General features: G+C 37.6%; 1 protein-coding gene across 9 annotated transcripts in view; it reads right to left on the reverse strand.

The window, feature by feature from the left end:
* Window positions 1-17,968, reverse strand: part of EIF2AK4 (eukaryotic translation initiation factor 2 alpha kinase 4) — a 39,271-nt gene that overhangs the window by 19,150 nt on the left and 2,153 nt on the right. For 5 of the 9 annotated variants that reach the window (XR_013957017.1, XR_013957018.1, XM_080619323.1 and 2 more), the window contains exons 2-20: window positions 17,518-17,633; window positions 16,227-16,329; window positions 14,170-14,343; window positions 12,148-12,228; window positions 11,514-11,644; window positions 10,581-10,696; window positions 9,415-9,572; window positions 8,483-9,018; window positions 8,004-8,113; window positions 7,284-7,441; window positions 6,538-6,950; window positions 5,793-5,874; window positions 5,089-5,172; window positions 4,005-4,127; window positions 3,435-3,539; window positions 3,140-3,197; window positions 2,363-2,442; window positions 1,566-1,667; window positions 877-927 (exon numbers count right to left, since the gene is read on the reverse strand). Coding sequence is in view for 7 of the 9 variants with exons in the window: in XM_080619323.1 (XP_080475449.1) it covers window positions 877-927; window positions 1,566-1,667; window positions 2,363-2,442; window positions 3,140-3,197; window positions 3,435-3,539; window positions 4,005-4,127; window positions 5,089-5,172; window positions 5,793-5,874; window positions 6,538-6,950; window positions 7,284-7,441; window positions 8,004-8,113; window positions 8,483-9,018; window positions 9,415-9,572; window positions 10,581-10,696; window positions 11,514-11,644; window positions 12,148-12,228; window positions 14,170-14,343; window positions 16,227-16,329; window positions 17,518-17,633 (2,781 nt within the window). In the remaining 2 variants the exon portion in view is untranslated. Of the gene's footprint in view, window positions 1-876; window positions 928-1,565; window positions 1,668-2,362; window positions 2,443-3,139; window positions 3,198-3,434; window positions 3,540-4,004; window positions 4,128-5,088; window positions 5,173-5,792; window positions 5,875-6,537; window positions 6,951-7,283; window positions 7,442-8,003; window positions 8,114-8,482; window positions 9,019-9,414; window positions 9,573-10,580; window positions 10,697-11,513; window positions 11,645-12,147; window positions 12,229-14,169; window positions 14,344-16,226; window positions 16,358-17,517; window positions 17,634-17,968 lie in introns of all 9 variants that reach the window. The other 4 variants (XM_080619320.1, XM_080619325.1, XM_080619322.1 and 1 more) reach the window with 4 other exon arrangements.

The following is a 17,968-nucleotide window of genomic DNA, read 5'->3' on the forward strand; positions in this document are numbered from 1 at the left end:
TATTAATAAAAAAATATGAGATTCTACAGGGGACCAAAAAAGCAGGATCTAAATCTTTGGGGTGGATATTCTTTGGTTTTAGAATTCTGAATATCTTTTATTGTGTTATTATTTGAATAAAATTTACTAAAACATGAAAACTTCTAGAAATATGCCTCCCGGGGTGACAAAATATGTAGTATCCTTTGTTGTTCTATGTTATGCTATCTCTGGCATCTCTTTATCAACAAAGGAAGCAGAATCATACGCATAACAACAAACATCTGAGAGTTACACATAATAAAGAAGGGGGAATCTTCCTGGCATATTACAGTAAACTTTACTAGACGGAAACATTTTTATGGTACTAGTAACAGGCAGATTGCCATTTCACAGGCATAATAGACAAAAAGATAATGCTAATTTTTAACAAAAAGTTCACTAGCACAAGATGAAAGTTATCTAGATGGTCCAGAGAAGATTACACTGCACACTTATCTGCCATGGAGGCATTCATAACAGCTCTTGACAACTCTTCAAGCTCAGCGCAGTCAATTTAGCTTGCACAACTCTCTGTTCTGTGACACAGATTTCTTTTGAAAGTTTAAGAGTTAATCAACACAGCTGTGTTTGTCTTAGCCTAAAATGTCAGCATTGTCCCTCAGAGCTTAAAAGGTATGCCCATGAACTCCACATTTCTTTATGACTGAGCTTATGGAATTTTGTATAATTCCAGGTCAACTTAGTATGCTGAAATTTTTTTTTCTCCTTACTTTGTTCCAATGTCATGTAACAAGAACTTGGAAGAGATCACTATTTTAAAATTAAGTGGAGAAAAATGATAATAAATGTTTCTTGACAAGGAATACCTAATAATTAAAGTATCTTCAAAATTACCTGCTTTGCATGACTGACTTCATCAAAGTCTTTAGGAAATACAATAGTAGGCTATAAAAAACAAAAATCACATATGATTATAACATGCAGTCCAGCTTGCTCAGGCCAGTCTTATTTTTAAGTTCTACATATTTAAACAGAGAAACGAAGTATTTTTATTGTTCATGGGGAAAAAAAAACAAACCAAAAAACAAACAAAAAAAAAAAACAACAAAAAAAACCACCAAAAAAACCCCACAGAAAAAAAAAAAATTTCAGTTTGAAAAGCTAAAAGGAAAATGAATGTCACTGAAATGCTTTTATGATATTTTGTACAATGAAGATACAACCCATAATCACAAGCATTTACCAATTACAAATACCAACTGGTTCCCGAGAGCGACTCACTGGGTCTAAACGTGGGTGTACTGAAAACATGACATCTTTATCTGATGTTTACACCTTTATGTTTTGCACTAAAAAAATAATTTCACAGACATAACACTGACTGATGGTAATACCACAGTGCATTAAGGGAATGTCAGTACCAGCTCCAATCTTATTTTTCACTTTTCATTATGTATTTTTTAAACTTTTTTTTTCCCTAAGCACTCCTTGTGGAAACACTTTACTCTGTTTTGCATCCTTCTACTTCTCTTAACAAACTATTTGACGCTGAGGATTAGTATCTTTTATATCTGTGTACTTACCAGTCTTAACTGACTAAGAACAAAGATCCTTTCTGATGCAGTACTCATAGGATGGTAAGACATTTCAAAGAATATTATACCCAGACTGAACAGGTCCACTTTCTAAGGGAAAATAAAAAAAGGAAGCTTAAATGTAATACCTGTGAATTCTCCGCAGTTGATAATAGCAGAGAAATAACAATGTTTTGGCTAAATTTCACAGTATATTATAGCCAGAGATAGGGGTGGGGGTTTTGTGGTTGTTTTGGTTTTTGTGTTGTTTTTGTTAAGCGGCACAATCCAGACCTGTCAGACTTCAATACCTTTTATCATCACAGTACTGCCATGATGTAAAGGCCTCCCTCTATGAAAACACTTCTGCTTTGAAATTCAGCTCATCTCTGCATACAAACAGTATCCACAGATGAAAAAAAAAAAATTAAAAATGTATCCCCACCTCCCAAAAATCAAGTCTAGGAATCCAGGACAGCAATATATACTTCTGATGACTTTTTACCTTCATTAAAGACTGTAAGACTTATAATCTACTCATTTTTACTCAAGGTCCTCCATGATTACGTGCTTTAAAATTGTAGTTGCTTGCACCTAGTCATGGTCACAGCACAGGCAAAAAAACTGACTTGCCCACATCCTTTCACTCTTGCTCTCCTCTCAAAGGAGTATTTCTCATTCCCTTGCTTATCACAGCAGTACCCTGCTCCCTGTTCCACCCTGAATTTACCTTTGTTGAGCAGGAATGACCTAAATCGTACCTCGGATTCCGTGCTACCTTTTTATTAAATCTATTCTAATCATACCTGATTGTACGTAGACTTAGTGCTTCCTTGGACCTCTGGGCTGACATACAGTGCAGTGCCAACCATCCCTGTCAAATTACCTATGTGGAAAAAGATGAAAAAGTTTCAAGAAAGTGTGAGAGAAATACAGCATCAAAGTCAAGAAAAGACTCACTCATTTTCTGTCCTCATTTATGCTGGGTTGGAAGGCAGTCCTTCTTCAGAGAAACCCACGCGAAAACAGTTTGCAAAACAGAGTTTTTCCTGTCACAGGTCAAGTATCCATGTCTATCTATAGTAGCTAAACTTACCTATTACTTTACAGAACTGCAGTACATCAGCACACAAGTAATAAAACTGTATTTCACTTCTATGACACTCATCTTAAGACACACAATGTACTGAGGTTTACGCAAAACACAAAATTCAGCCTGTTACAGGTGTCAAAAAACCCCCAACCAAACAAAAATCCCTTAACTCCTGAAATTGTCCTGTACAGGCAAGAGAACAGAAGTGCAAATGGAACAGATATACAGGATCTCTATACACCTCACTCTGAGAAAAGCACTGATCTACGACAAAAGGCTAGCAGTGGAAGCAAATTCATTTTCAGATACCAGTCAAAACTGAAAGATTATATGTAGCATATCTACCCAAAGTTGGAGGTTGTTTCCCTCCACACCAAACAAAAACGGTTTTATCTTCAAAGAATGAATGGAAGTTCTAACAGATTACGCAAGACTGCAAAATAAAAGTGATGGCTTAAAATAATTTAGTATAAGCACTACACAAACTAACCTGATGGGTCAGACATAGCAGAACTATCTGAGTGATTTTCTTCTTGTTTAGAGATCACCTGAAATCAGGAAAACAGACATACTGTAAATGGCACTTGAAATGCTTCTGTTGCCTCTTCTTAGTGCTTTGATTGACAATACATGGTTTAACTCTAGAACCTTAGAAACAAACAAGTTTCTGGCATTCACAATATAAAGTCCAATGAGAACTATGATTCTATGTTTTATTTTCATCTTTCATGTTACTGCAACACCAAATTCAAGGGGGTTTTTCATTCACTTTCAGCTGTACTTACTGCATTTGCTGGATGATCTGTAGCTAAACCAAAATCACCAATTTTGACATGATCATCTGAATCTAAAAAAATGTTCACAGGTTTCAAGTCTCTGTGGATCATTCCCTATTATAGCAGAACAAAAAAAATAAAGACCCATAGAATATTAAACAATAAACACAATTCAAACTAAAACTCTGTAATAGACTTGAAAAATCATATTACATACTTTTAATGCAGTAGATTTCCCACTGTAATAAGTCATTGATACTTAATTTTGAAGTAAGACTATAGACTGTAGCCCAGAAGCTAGAAACAATTATCAGTGTTACCAGACACCAAAAAAAAAAGAAAAAAAGTTTTTAAAAGGTGATCAAATTTTTGTGACAAAGGGAAAAATCTGAAGTGGCTCATTATAAAACTCAAGTTTATGATAAAGTATTCTAAACCCCTAGAACAGATTAATAATGGGAAGGGCAAGGAACAAACCTTGCTAATAAACATCCCCAAATGAATAGAATATGAAGAAACCCATACAGACAAAAGCTATTACATAGATAATTATGGACAGGTCGTAAGTGTCGTACTAACCTTTTCATGGATATAAGCTAACCCATCTAAAATTTCTCGGAAAAGCCTCCAAAGCCTATTGGTGTCTTCATATAATCCTTGGTCAATAGTATCCCTTAATGTGCTCTTTTCACAATACTCCATCTTCAGTCGTGCAGTGGTAGGAGACAGAGGGAAGAAAGAGCAGTTTTGTCAAGAAAACAGACCATCAAAAACTTGTATCTATGTGCATATTAATGGCTGGTCCTGCAACACACAGGTCAAGAGCAAACAGTATCACCAAATATTCAACTGTTTGCAATTTTCCTGAGAGCTGTCTTTTATAGCTAGAAAAAATGCATTCACTTATGGGTAATATCCCATTTTCTGGGACAACAGTACAAGCTTGCAGAGTAGCATATTCTGAACATAAATGTTAAAAACAAGACAAAAGCAGCCAAGCCACTGAAGTGGGTCCAGAAGAAGGCAACGTGAAGGGCCTGGAGCACAAGTCTTATGAGGAACAGCTGAGGGAACTGGGGATGTTTAGCCTGGAGAAGAGAAGGCTCAGGAGGAACCTTATTGCTCTCTACAACTACCTGAAAGGAGGTTGTAGTGAGGCAGGGGTCAGTCTCTTTTCTCAAGTAACAAGTGACAGGAAAAGAGCTAACGGCCTCAAGCTGCACCAGGGGAAGTTTAGATTGGATATTAGGAAAAATTTCCTCACCAAAAGGATGATCAAGCATTGGAACAGGTTTCTGAGTCAAGTGGTAGAATCACTATCCCTAGAACTTTTCAAAAAATGTGCAGACAAGGCCCTTAGTAACATGGTTTAGTGGTGGTCTTGGCAGTCCCTGGGTAGCGGTTGGACTTGATGATCTTAAAGGTCTTTTCCAACCTAGTCGGTTCTATGATTCTAACTAAAGAACCTTAGAAGGCTTAACAAGCCATGTGCGCTACCACCAGCTAAGCCTTTCAGAAAACCAGTCCACTGCAAAACCAAGACTGATCTTGGCCTCATCTGCAATTTTAAAGGTCATTACTTCCCTCATAAAAACCAGCAATTAATCTCTGCAGGCTGGAATAAGCAGTATCCTTTTATCTGAAAATTCAAGTAACTTTGTACCTGAATGTACAAGTAATGCACTGTCTGAATGACTGGTGCCCTGTCTTCTCCTCCATGGCTATTCTTTTCATGCCCTTCTTCATCCTTCATCAGAATTAAGAGTAACAGAACAGTTAGCTATAAGAAGCTACCCAGAGATTTTTATATGCATATTACTATTTTCTAATGGCTGAAACTATTTTCTAATGACTAGGTTTGAATAACATAAAAATCTATAAAAATAATTTACTGACATTTTTGTAATGCCACTGCTTCTAAATAAACTACAAAACCAGGTGTGACCCAACTCTCATTTTCAAAGTGAGAACGAGTAATGTTTTGCAATCACAAGACACTGGAGGAAAAATTTCAAGAAGATCTGGGTGAAACATAAATCTCAAAGTGTGTCATGTTTAAAAACCCCAAAATAATAAAAAATTTCAGATTGACACACACAAAACCTACTTAATAGAATTAACAATAAACCCTCCACCACACCCAACCATTTGATATAGTGACAAAAAACTAGTTGATCTCCAGAGGTTCCTTTCAACCCTAATCATTTTGATTCTGTGAATGCAGCTCACAATGGCACAACATTTACTCTGATGGAACATAACCATATGTGGTTCTGTACTTACACCAAAACTGAAATGAAACTTCTCAACTGACCTGTCTGCTTGTCAAAGACTATTTTATGATCGTTTTATTTTCACTAGCTTTACCTTTATACTTACTGGAAGCTGACCTTTACTGTTTTCATCTTCATTATCAAAAATTATTTCACTTTCAGAATCTGTGGTTGGCCTGTTTAAAAAACAGAAAGGAAAGAAAAAGTTTTGGGTGCCGAGAAGTCTGGAAACTATTTGCAGACAAAAAAAAAAAAAAAAAAAAAAAATCTAAGCTTCTGTTAAAGACTTTCCATATGCCTTAAACAAAAAACAGCAAACCAAAACAAAATCCCCAAAAGTATCCTGCTTGCAAATAACACTTCCTTTGTCATCCCTGTCTTTTAAAGTAAAGGTTTATATCTGCATCAGTACAATCCCACTTTTATACTCAATAAGCAAAACTGAGGCATACTTACTTGCTTAAACAAAAGACCCACCATGAGTAAAAGGACAAGTAAGATATTTTTCAGGAACTGAAAATATTTCTCTATTATTGTTTATTAAAAACTTTACTCTTAAGGTTGGAAAAGACAATCCAGTATGAACAGTTATGCATTCTGACACAAATTATAAGAATATTCTAGAAGCCTAAACCCAGATTTTCCTTCTACATTCACTGTTCTTAGCTGCAAAATTTCCTCTCCCTGGCTATCTGACTGCTGACAAATGCATTGATTTTGAGCCAACGGACAGAACAAAATGCAGTGAACTAAAAAGAAGTGAGAATGACAAAAGACACAAAATTGGAAAAACAACTCTGTTCATGTTCCCTACAGTGTCAACACTGAAGCCTACTTACAGAAATGACTGCGAGAAAACCCCATCACCATCGTCATCATCATCACTGGACTCCTGATCAGCTCCACTGAATTTGTTGCTGGAGGATCTTTCACAGGAAGTACTCCACTCAACTGAACTAGTCAAAACCAGAGGAGGAGCATTAGCTTCCACATCACTTGTCTCCTCAGCATTAAGGATGAAGACATCAGCTTTGGTGGGCATTCTTTTATCTTCGTTTGTTTCAGATGATGACACCATGGGAACAGGGTGCTCATGTTTTTCTATCCAAGCATTGTAATACCTCACGATATTCTCATGGTTCAAGCGGGAAAGTAACGTTACTTCTCCCTTAATCCTTCGAAATTGCTTGCTGGCAGGGTTTACACGGATACGTTTCACAGCATAATAGCAACCATCAAGGTTATTTCTTACCTGCAAAGTTCAAATAAATCTAAAAAGTCAAATACTTTACCAAGTAGAGCCAGAAGTAGAGTAATTTCATGTAAGAGGAAATTTTCCTTCCAACTGGGAAATGAATACAATTCAAATGCAAGCCTTCCCATACTGACAGGCTACTCCCCGGACTCTCAGCAACCTTGCACAAAACTTATCAGCCTATTCCAGATAAAAACCACAAGACAGGCACAGCACACTAAAAGATAATAAACAAAACCATGCAAACACTATGCATACTGTTTTGCTTCCAAGAAACCAAACACATCACCAAAAAGGGTTCTCCAGAGGGAAATAATTTTTCTACCACACCTTAATGACTGCTCCAAAAGCCCCTTTGCCAAGTAATTTGAGCTCTTCAAACTCATTGTAGTAGCGCGAAAATTGCCTCTGTGTTTCTGTGACAAAGGAAGCACTGGATATCTGACTGCTGGGTACAACTGTCTCAATGCAATCTATGCCTGCCGAATCTGTAAAGAGGATATCAAAGTCACCACTGCTGGCAGTATGGGGTATGGTAATAAACTACACGGGACTGCCCAAAAAGCATTAGAAAGAAGATAAAACCTAAGTAACTTCAAGTACAACTGAAATCTAAAATACAGAAGTGCTCTGCTGTCTAGAGTTAAGTTCTGGTGCAACCATAAACCTTAATATGATTTTTAATTACTAACATTAATCATGCTGGACAAAGGAACAGATTCTAATAAGAATATAACAAGGGAAGAAGTCTTATTCAAACAACATCTTCCAAGGACAAAATTAAGGCTGAAATTTACACCATACAGGAGGTGGATGAATTTACAGGATGAATTTACAGGTGGATGAATTTACAGCATCAGCTTTGACTAATGAGAAAACAGCAGTAGGCCCACCCCCAGCTAGTCACGGATATAGAAGTTAAAGACCATGCTAATTAACGTAAAATACTTGTGCAGTCTTGCGAAGCTCTAGAACAGCTCACTTTTTTCCTATTACTGCAGCATATAGTCCACCTATTTAGCAGTATATAGAAAGAAACAGGTTTCTTACCATCTAGGTTTTCTTCAGCTACAGGCGTTTTCATTCGTGGAATGTTTATAAAACTATGTTGCAACAACTGCTGAGGAGTCCATCTTTCCTTATCTTCTAAGCAAACACATCTGTTAGCAAACCAAGAGAAAACTGTTCAAAAACCTATTCCATTTCAGGCCTAAATGTTCAAAGAGGTCTCCTCATATTTAAGAAATTATCATTGCTATAATTCAGATGGGAATCAGAAGCAAAAACAGATTAAATTATTTACCCATAGTGGCACATAAACATAGTAGCAGGGCAAAGAATAAGAGAGCACCAGACTTGTTTTCCCAAATCCCAGATTAGCTGCCTTAGCTGTGAAGGACCAATTACCTCTCCTCTACAAATTTTACCTAGTGACACAGGGGGATCTGGTTGTTCTTTCAAAAAACCATCCAAGTTCTTTAAAAAAATAACAATAGAAACCAAAAGACACAGGAATGCAACAAACATACCTTCCCAGAAAGTCCTGGAAGTCAGCCGGTAAAGTGGCAGGAACAGCAACTGGAAATTCCTTGGCTTCTTGGCCCTGGCTGAGTGAAAGCAGAAGCAAGCCCAGACTCCATACATCTCCTTTTTTTCCAGGTTTGCTGGGAAGACCATTATCACTAAAATGAACTTTGGTTTGCTCAAAAATATCTGCTTTGCAGATATCAGCTAAGCGCTTGGAAATGCTGTAGTCTGTCACCTTGACATTTCCTTCAGCATCTACCAAAATACTGGAAGCACAGAGAACTTTGTGTACTACTGAATTATTGTGCAAGTAGTCAAGAGCTGACAAGATCTGGGTCACATAATGGCGCAACTTTTCAACTGGAACTGGAGTCTCTTTGTGTAAGTACGTAGAAAGGCTGCAACCACTTATATGTTCCACTAAAATGTCCACCACAATTGAATCGTCCCGTTCTTTAAGGTTCATACATTTATAATGCACTATGTTTGGGTGACTTAGCTTCGTTAGTGAGCTGAACTCTGTTTCTGCACCCTGAAGCTGTTAGAGAAAAACAATATAACATGCAACGTGTCATATCATGAACACATTACTACTAAAATACGTAACATATACAAAATACATTATATTCTCATCATTTTTGAAAAGGAAGTATTGTATACAAGGGACAAGAATAACTTTCGTTTCTGCAAGGTAAGCTTGATTATAATTTTTTATTATTTTATTTATGCATACTCACAAATACACGTTCTTGCATTTATGTTATTATAACTCCTGAATACCCATCTTCTTCTGTGGTGCAGATACTCTAAACACCAACATCTGCAAGCTCTTCACCACACCACCCTCTCAAGTTTAATATAAACTAGCAGCCTCCAGAAAAGCACAGAACCCCACTTAACCTTTATTAAGCCAAATGCAAAATATGGGCATTACCTGTTTCTTACACTTCTCAATCTTTTCCATTTCATGTGTTGTAAGAAATCTTCCCACCTTTTTTTGCCAGTGCAGAACCCACTCGTATATTAAAACAAAGTCTCCACTGCGAATTTCCAAGGCATTGTACACCGATTTACCAAGTTGTTCATCCTTGCCTATACATGGAAAGAGAGAGAAGAGGAACAGGGCTTCTTTTGTGTCTAAGATCTGACAAGAGCTCCTGCAAATGCTAAATAAACACCACTAAGACCGCTTTCTACAGTTTCAGAAACCAAAACCAACTTACAGCTGCACAAGATCCATACCTACATGGTAGGTATGGAAAATACCAGGTCTGATGAGACTGAATGATATGTAGCAGTAGTCAGATGAAAGCAATAGTACATTGGCAAAAAATTGCTGCACCTTTTAAAGAATTTCAGGTTTTAATAAATGTTATTCCTGCTGAGCAAATGCCAAGCTCTACACACAGCAACATCCTCAAACTACAAAATAATAAAATTCCCTTTACTCCAGAGACTTCCAGGCTGTTCATCCTACCACTGAGGAAGTGTTATATTGAAAACAAACAATGAAAACATTTGATGGTCCATTCATATGGGCATTTCATGGAGGCCTTTCAGCTCTGAGTCTCCTATCGTTTTTGCTGTATCTCCTGCTTTGATGTCACTACTATTGGCAGCAACAGGAGAAGAGCAAGTATGCATTTCTAGCCCTGTGCTTATTACTGGTTTCATAAGTTACTGAAAGCTAAATGACTTCTTGCTTGGTAGCCATTTTTATCTGACAAGCTACCTATTTAAATTTAAAAGCAAATAGTTTTCAGTATTATTTTAATCATGTAGAGAGGATAAACTATTGAGAATATGGGTGGGGTTTTTTGGTATGGCTATTCAGTTATGCAATTGTATCTGAAGCAGCACATCTTTACTTAAAATAGTCATAAGAAAATATAAAATATTTACCACAAAGTAACTTTTCTTATTGCTCCCACTCTCGACTCTGACATTTCACAATCCACAAGATTCTCTCCATCCTTGCTGCTTGTAGTTACCAACATTGTGTAAGTTCCCCCTCTCAAAAAAATTCCAAACAAAAGAATCCAACAACAATAAAACAGCCCCAAGCCCAGTACTTGAAGCTGCAATTGTAATTTTGCTTACCTAGACATTTTCCTTTATGGACAGTAAGTTGTCCAGCACCACTCATGCTGAAGTTCAAAACCTCATGATTTCCAGGAGACTCCTCATTATTACTAACAGAAAGCTGGCGTTCTCGTCTGCAATGTGAACAGAACGTTTTTCTCCAACTCAAAAAGATAATATTGTTGCAGTCTCTAGTCCTTAAAGATATCAATTCTGCAAGAGGATTAGGTTTCTGAGACTCGCATCCAATAATATCCATTAATTTCAAAAGTACTGAGTTACTGCAAAGATATAGGATTAGAAATTCAGCATTTCTGCAGCAACATCATGCTGAGCTCTGTATTTTAAGCCTGGGGAGGAAGTGGCAGTAAAAAACCAGAAACAAACAAACAAAAGAAAACCAAAGCCCCCAGCCTACCTGTATCATCACCAGACCTAACCTAGATGAGTTATGTACCAGCAAAAGAACCCTCCAGTAACTCCAATTTCCCTCCAGTAAGTTACTCTGCAAAAGCAATTAGTATTATCCGATTCTCTGACAGGGAACTTCACACTGGCACATGCTTTGAAGTGAATATTGAATATAAGCTTTAATTTATTGTGCTATTCCAAAACCTTCATTAATTGATTTAAAATTTTTCTTTTTCCTTCAACTGGCAACATGTTGCACACTTTTAAGAAACTAAGTATGTTCTGAATATGCTTTCAAATGTTTGCCAAATACTATGTTAAATTAAGGGCCAAGTTGACTCTCTTAATTGGAAAGTTCCCAAGTTATCCAATAGCACATGAATTAAACCATGCCAAAAGAAGTGTAGGGCAGAGGGGATGACACAACAATAAAACGAACAACTGAGCAACCACACACTACTCTCTTGCCTTCAAATTTCACTTTGAAATCTAATGTTTGGGAGGAAAAGAAAAAATCCACATGCAAACTGACATACTCACTTTGAACGTCCAGCTGAATTTGGTCGGTGCTTATTATTTACTCCATGTTCCAAAGAGCTCCCATTTAAACGTGAAGCAACTCTCTTGTGAGAATTTTCTTGACGTGTCAAGGCAGCTACTTCCAAACGTTCCTATATATCAGGAAAAACACCAAGTAAGTACAGGAACTGCTCCTGTCCTCAATATGTGAATACTTGACTATTATTCTTTAAAGCCATCCAAATCACAGAAGAAACAAGTTTTCATAATATAAACGTACATATGAGGCTGTGGAAGAAGTGCTGAGATTCAGAAAGTACATTTAAGCACTGTCCACAGGCAAAAAGATTCTTTACAACGAAAGCAGAGACATTAATATGCTATCTTTTTTCTATGTCTGTTTGAAAACATCCATTTCACTACACTTAAGATGTTAATATATTAAGCTATTTTCCCTTGCAGTTGATTCTATTCCAGAAATAAACTCCATATAATCAAGAACATATTTTAACCTAGATCTATCAGAAGCACTGGATGAGAAAAGATGTCCAGGACAATTCAGTCTTGTTTATCTTTCAAGTTTCTATAAGTGGATGTTATAGTATTGACAAGACATTGTTGCAATGGTTTTAGCATGCCTGCTTAGAAAGAATACCTGTTTGGCAATCTCCTTCTTTTTTCTTTCTTCTCTTTTCTCTTCCTCCCTTCTCTGAATCTCATTAAGGATTTCACGTTGCTGAAATGAATTTTGGTTTTGTTAGAGATGGAAACAGCACATGCGTTGCAACTGCTAACCTTACCTTGGTATAATTAGAAAAACAACCAAAAAAAAAAAGCTGATGCTAATTTCTCAACAGTGTAAAAGAGGACTGGTGGATCTCACAAAAGTAAAAAAAAAAAAAAAAAAATAAAAATTAGAAGTCAACTTTCTCAGAAGAGCTAATTTAACAGCATCAATTGTATGGTATAGGAGACTGCAGTTGTAGACAAAAGAAAATTACTTCTACTGACAGATCCAACAATAAGGTTACATACGCCAGAGAAACAGCAGAATAAGCAAAAACATTTTCCTCAGAACGAGAGCTATCCTACCCATATTCCCACAGTGTGGAGACTCCACACTGCTAGCCTCTGTGACACTTAGGTGAATTCCCTTATTTCTAATGAGGAACGTATGTGGGTGCAAGGTCTCTCTAGACTAAATTTATTGTGCTCTGGACAAGTTTGTCACAGTGAACATTCCAGTCATCCTATGGGCAAAGGAAGGTACGATTACTCATCTATAAGGAATTGGCTAGATGGCCACACACAAAGAGTTGTGGTCAATGGCTCAATGTCCAGCTGGAGACCAGTAACGCGTGGTGTCCCTCAGGGGTCAGTTTTGGGACCGGTCTTGTTCAACATCTTTGTCAGTGACATGGACTGAGTGCACCCTCTGCAAGTTTGCCGATGACACCAAGCTTGTGTGGTTCTGTTGATAACACTGGAGGGAGGGATGGCATCCAGAGGGACCTCGACACGCTTGTGAGGTGGGCTGATGCCAACCTTATGAAGTTTAACCATGCCAAGTGCAAGGTCCTACGCCTGGGTCAGAGCAATCCAAGGCATAGCTACAGGTTGGGCAGAGAAGAGATTCAGAGCAGCCCTGTGGAGAAGGACTTGAGGGTGTTCGTCGATGAGAAAATGAACATGAGCCGGCTTCAGTGTGCGCTCGCAGCCCAGAAAGCCAACTACATCCTGGGCTGCATCAAAAGGAGCGTGACCAGCAGGTCAAAGGAGGTGATCCTGCCCCTCTACTCTGCTCTCGTGAGACCCCTCTTGGAGTATTGTGTGCAGTTCTGGTGTCCTCAACATAAACAGGACATGGAACTGTTGGAACAAGTCCACAGGAGGGCCACGAGGAGGATGATCAGGGGACTGGAGCACCTCCCATATGAAGATAGGCTGAGAAAGTTGGGGCTGTTCAGCCTGGAGAAGAGAAGGCTGCGTGGAGACCTCACAGCAGCCTTCCAGTATCTGAAGGGGGCCTATAGGGATGCTGGGGAGGGACTCTTCATTACGGACTGTAGTGATAGGACAAGGGGTAAGGGGTTCAAACTTAAACAGGGGAAGTTTAGATTGGATATAAGGAGGAAGTTCTTTACTGTTAGGGTGGTGAGGCACTGGAATGGGTTGCCCAGGGAAGTTGTCAATGCTCCATCCTTGGCGGTGTTCAAGGCCAGGCTGGATGAGGCCTTGGGTGACATGGTTTAGTGTGAGGTGTCCCTGCCCATGGCAGGGGGGTTGGAACTTGATGATCTTAAGGTCCTTTCCAACCCCAAATATCCTATGATTCTATGATCTGTCTGGCTAATATATCCTAGTTTAAGATGGAACATAATGTATAAAATTGATTACACTTTTGTATAAGCTTCTCTTTATAAGGTATTTTCTTAGGATCAGGAATCAATAATTAGGTTTGTTTCAGGCATAAATATTTGTCAGGGTTAAAACTACATCATTAAAATGTTACAACTGCAGCAGCAGATAGTTCATATAGTACATATTGATCAACTCGTACTGACAGGTCTGAGAGTTTAGTAATTCATTAAAACCCACGGTTACGCAGGATGACTCAGAAAACTGTGATTGTTTATTTTAAGAATACAGGGTTATCCATACTTTCAATTTCTCTTACCTCCTGCTCTTCTCTTCTCTTAACTTCTTGTGCCCTGCGCAATTCCTCCTGAGCCAGTCTTTCTCGTTCTTTTTGATGATTTTTTAACATTTCTTCATGAAAAGACTTGGAGGGTGGTTTATTATACTCACTGAGAAATGACTGTATATGGTCGGCAAGTTCAAATATCATCACCTGAAAGAAAATAAAGATGATATGCAGAGTTCGAAGAACAAGTAGATCACATAGTAAAATACCACCCAACTTGAAGAAGCCATACAGCAACAGTGTGACTGCTGATTTTGTTACTTATCAGCCTGAATTTACTATATTTCAGTATTTTTTGTCAGAACTATTTATTAATAAACCGTAACATGAAAAACCCCTGACCACATTAGCAAAGAGGAAAAAAAATACTGAAAGATAACCAACTTGAAACACCATCTTTTTCTTAAGAATATTCTTTTATTTTTTTCCACGAAGATACATGTTTATGACATGCAAGTGACAACAGAATAAAACCTCTGCAATTGTCTATTACTGTTTCTGCTGCTTATTACTTATGAAATAATTACTTATTTCATTGTTAATGTGAAATCCAATCCCTCCTCTGTAAGCTAGCCCCCCCAGTTGGAACTGTACAGCCACTTAAGGCATTCCACATTCATATAACCACTCCCTGGAAATAAGAGCTGCACTTAAAACGTGGCTGAATTCTGCTATGTGGTTTGCAATGTTGGAATAAATGTCCAGTTACTGTTGCTTGAAACGGGTATGTACTGATGATCTATTGACATGTCAGGACTTAAGCTTTCATCAGTCTAGCAGCACTTCTTTATTAATTCAAGCAATCCATAGTGCTAATAGACCATCACATCTCCAGAATTAAAAGAATAGTACATCAGAAAGATGCATCCCACCAGCCAGCAGCAGCACTGAGCAGGATTTGCATGTATAAATGGGAGAACAGCCAAACTAAATGCATCATCTGCCTGTAACAGGCTGACATTTAGAAGATTCTCAAACACTGAATCCCCTGCTTGAAAGTAAGAACGAAGCCAGGAGACAATTCAGAATAGGAAGAATAGCACAGTATGCATACACCTGACATGTGCAAACCAAAATACCTTTCCCAGGTTACTATTCAGAAGGCAAGGCAATCATGCACACACCCATGTGTATTTAAAAAAAAAAAAAAAAAAAAAGGAGGAATCCCAAAAATCAAAACCCCAAACAATCTACTATTCCATTTGACAGGTAACTGAGATATTTTCAAGTTTTCCATACTGCAGAATACTCTTTAATAAAGAATACCTGTCCAGGCAGAGAAAACAGCTGTCTCCCTTTCCCTTGCAGAGAAAGTGGTTCAGAACTGCACAGATGTCATTCATCAAAAATGCGTATCATACATGCAACTTATAATTGTATCTACACATTGCTGGAGCAAGCACGATTCTTGCTTTGGAAAACTGACATTTAAGAAAACCTACAACACATTTGCAGCTCCTTTTAATAAGATCAGAGATCAAACCAGGGAGAGAGGGGTGTAGTCAAGTATTATTATCCGTAAAAACAGTAGAAAAAAAGCCACAATGGCATAGAGTGACTGCGCTACAGCCACAGAAGTCACTGTTAACCTGGTGTTAGAACAAAGGTCTCAGTTCAGCATTAGATGAACAAGAACAAACTGAAAAACTCCCCATGTGTGCTGTCAGCTTAAACAGGTATAGCCACTTACAATATTCAAATGAATCTGGAAAGTGCAGAAAGCTCTCACTATTAGAGTTAGTACTGCTTTTCATACAGTGACATAACCCCAAGAATAACGTGAACTTTTAAATCTGCTTTTAAACAGGGATAAAACTTGCACTAGTTACAACATGCACTGTATTTTAAGATTCTGTTTATTCTGAGCTTCCATTAATCAGAAACATCCTTTAAAAGAAATTCTCTCCTTCCTGAGGAGCAATACAACTTAAGCTTCCAATGTGGATGCATTCCATTATATTATACCACACATGTACTTAGAACTATTTAGGGTCCAGACTGTATTTCTCAAGGAATTTGAAAGCTCTTACCTCTCCGCAGCGCTGTTTTGCCAGTTCAGCTAGGCTGGATTTTAATTCATTTATTTTCTCATTTGACAAGCCTTTCGAATTTTTTAGTTGTATTTCAGGGACACTGGAGGACAAGCAACAAAACATTGAGTCTGCATTAGAAAAATTGAGTGTAAAAAGCAATATTCTTGATAAAAATGGGTGAAGTAAAAGGAATGGAGTTCACAGTCACTTGGCAATTAGTCAATACTCAAATAAGCAGTAAATAAATATTACATATACAATATAAAGCCAGAAATACATTTTCACATTACCTACCATCAAATTTTCTGGCTGCAGATTACCTGTCAGTTATACTTAACACAAAGAACTACCAAAGAAACCCTGCATACTCTTTATTTTTCACCACTATACAGGTTACATAAACCTAAAGAAATATATGCAATAAATAAGTAACAGCCAAATTTAAAAAATGTTTAAAATAAAACATCTGTAACTATGATATGTTAAATTAAAAAAAAAAAAATAGAGTGGCTGTTATGTCCTATAGAATCACAGAATCAACTAGGCTGGAAAAGACCTTTAAGGTCATCAAGTCCTATCTTTACCTCAGGACTGACAATCTACCACTAAACCACGTCACTGTGTTACAAGGTATAACTGAGCTAACACTTGGTAAGGAATAGCATTTCCCTAGTGCACCACTCATGCCACAGCACAAATGGATGGGCTAAAGGAAGACAGACAGGCTTTGGACATAACTGGAGGCATAAGGACTAAAGGAAATGGAGCACAGAGCAACATTTAACCCAGAAATTACTTTGCAACCCAAATGCTGAGAGGGAGCTGATCACCTGCAATTGTTTTTACATTGTCTAGTGAGAACTCTTCCAAAAGGTTAATCCACCAGAAACAGGAACAACATACAACTAAGACAGCAGACTGCTTAAAAACGAAGATTCAATCCTTCTCTCAGCAGGTTATGAGCTCAGTTTAAAAAGGGCACTGGGATGCTAGCAAGTATACACCTCTGTTTATGTCTCTCCAAGCTACAAACTGGGGCTGCAGTCATGCACTGATAAATGCACCTGTATAATTCTCCATTGCACAAAAGAGCACATCCAATTCAGGTGCCAAATTTTATAGTTGCCTATTATAAAAAACCACAGGCTTAACAAATACTGACACGTGGAAAGCCAGGAGGAGAGCGATGAATGGACTACATGTTTTTCCAATTTACACTTTACTACAGAAAACAGAGGAAAATGTTCAGAGAAAAAAAAAAAAAATTAAGATTTGAATGTTCACTTACGTATCAGGGTAAGTATGTGGACACTTGACCCACAGATCAACTTTGGCATATACTTCATTATCACCAGTCAATCCCTGAGGACGTAGAACTAAATTAATTTCAGGAGGTTGTTGCACCTGAAATGGAAAACAAAACTTTAGATTTAAAGAGGTTTTCTGGTTTTGTTTTAATGAAAGCACACAACTCTCAAAACCTATATTATGACAGAATTCAGGTTAGACCATCCAAACTGAGAAAAAAATACATTAACGTATTGATACTGCTCAATGAGAGTGAACTGGTTCACTGATTATCATATTTTATCCAATATATTTTTAGAACTTTCTCAGAGAAGTGTAGTTAGTTATTAGAAGATTGGGACTGAGCATTTTATAATAAACCCCTTGTATTCTGCCTATTGTAGGCTAATAACAGGAAAAAAAATAATAAATTGCTTACTTATGGAATATCA

Source organism: Psittacula echo, assembly GCF_963264785.1.
Source record: "Psittacula echo genome assembly, chromosome: 5".
Lineage (NCBI taxonomy): Eukaryota > Metazoa > Chordata > Aves > Psittaciformes > Psittacidae > Psittacula > Psittacula echo.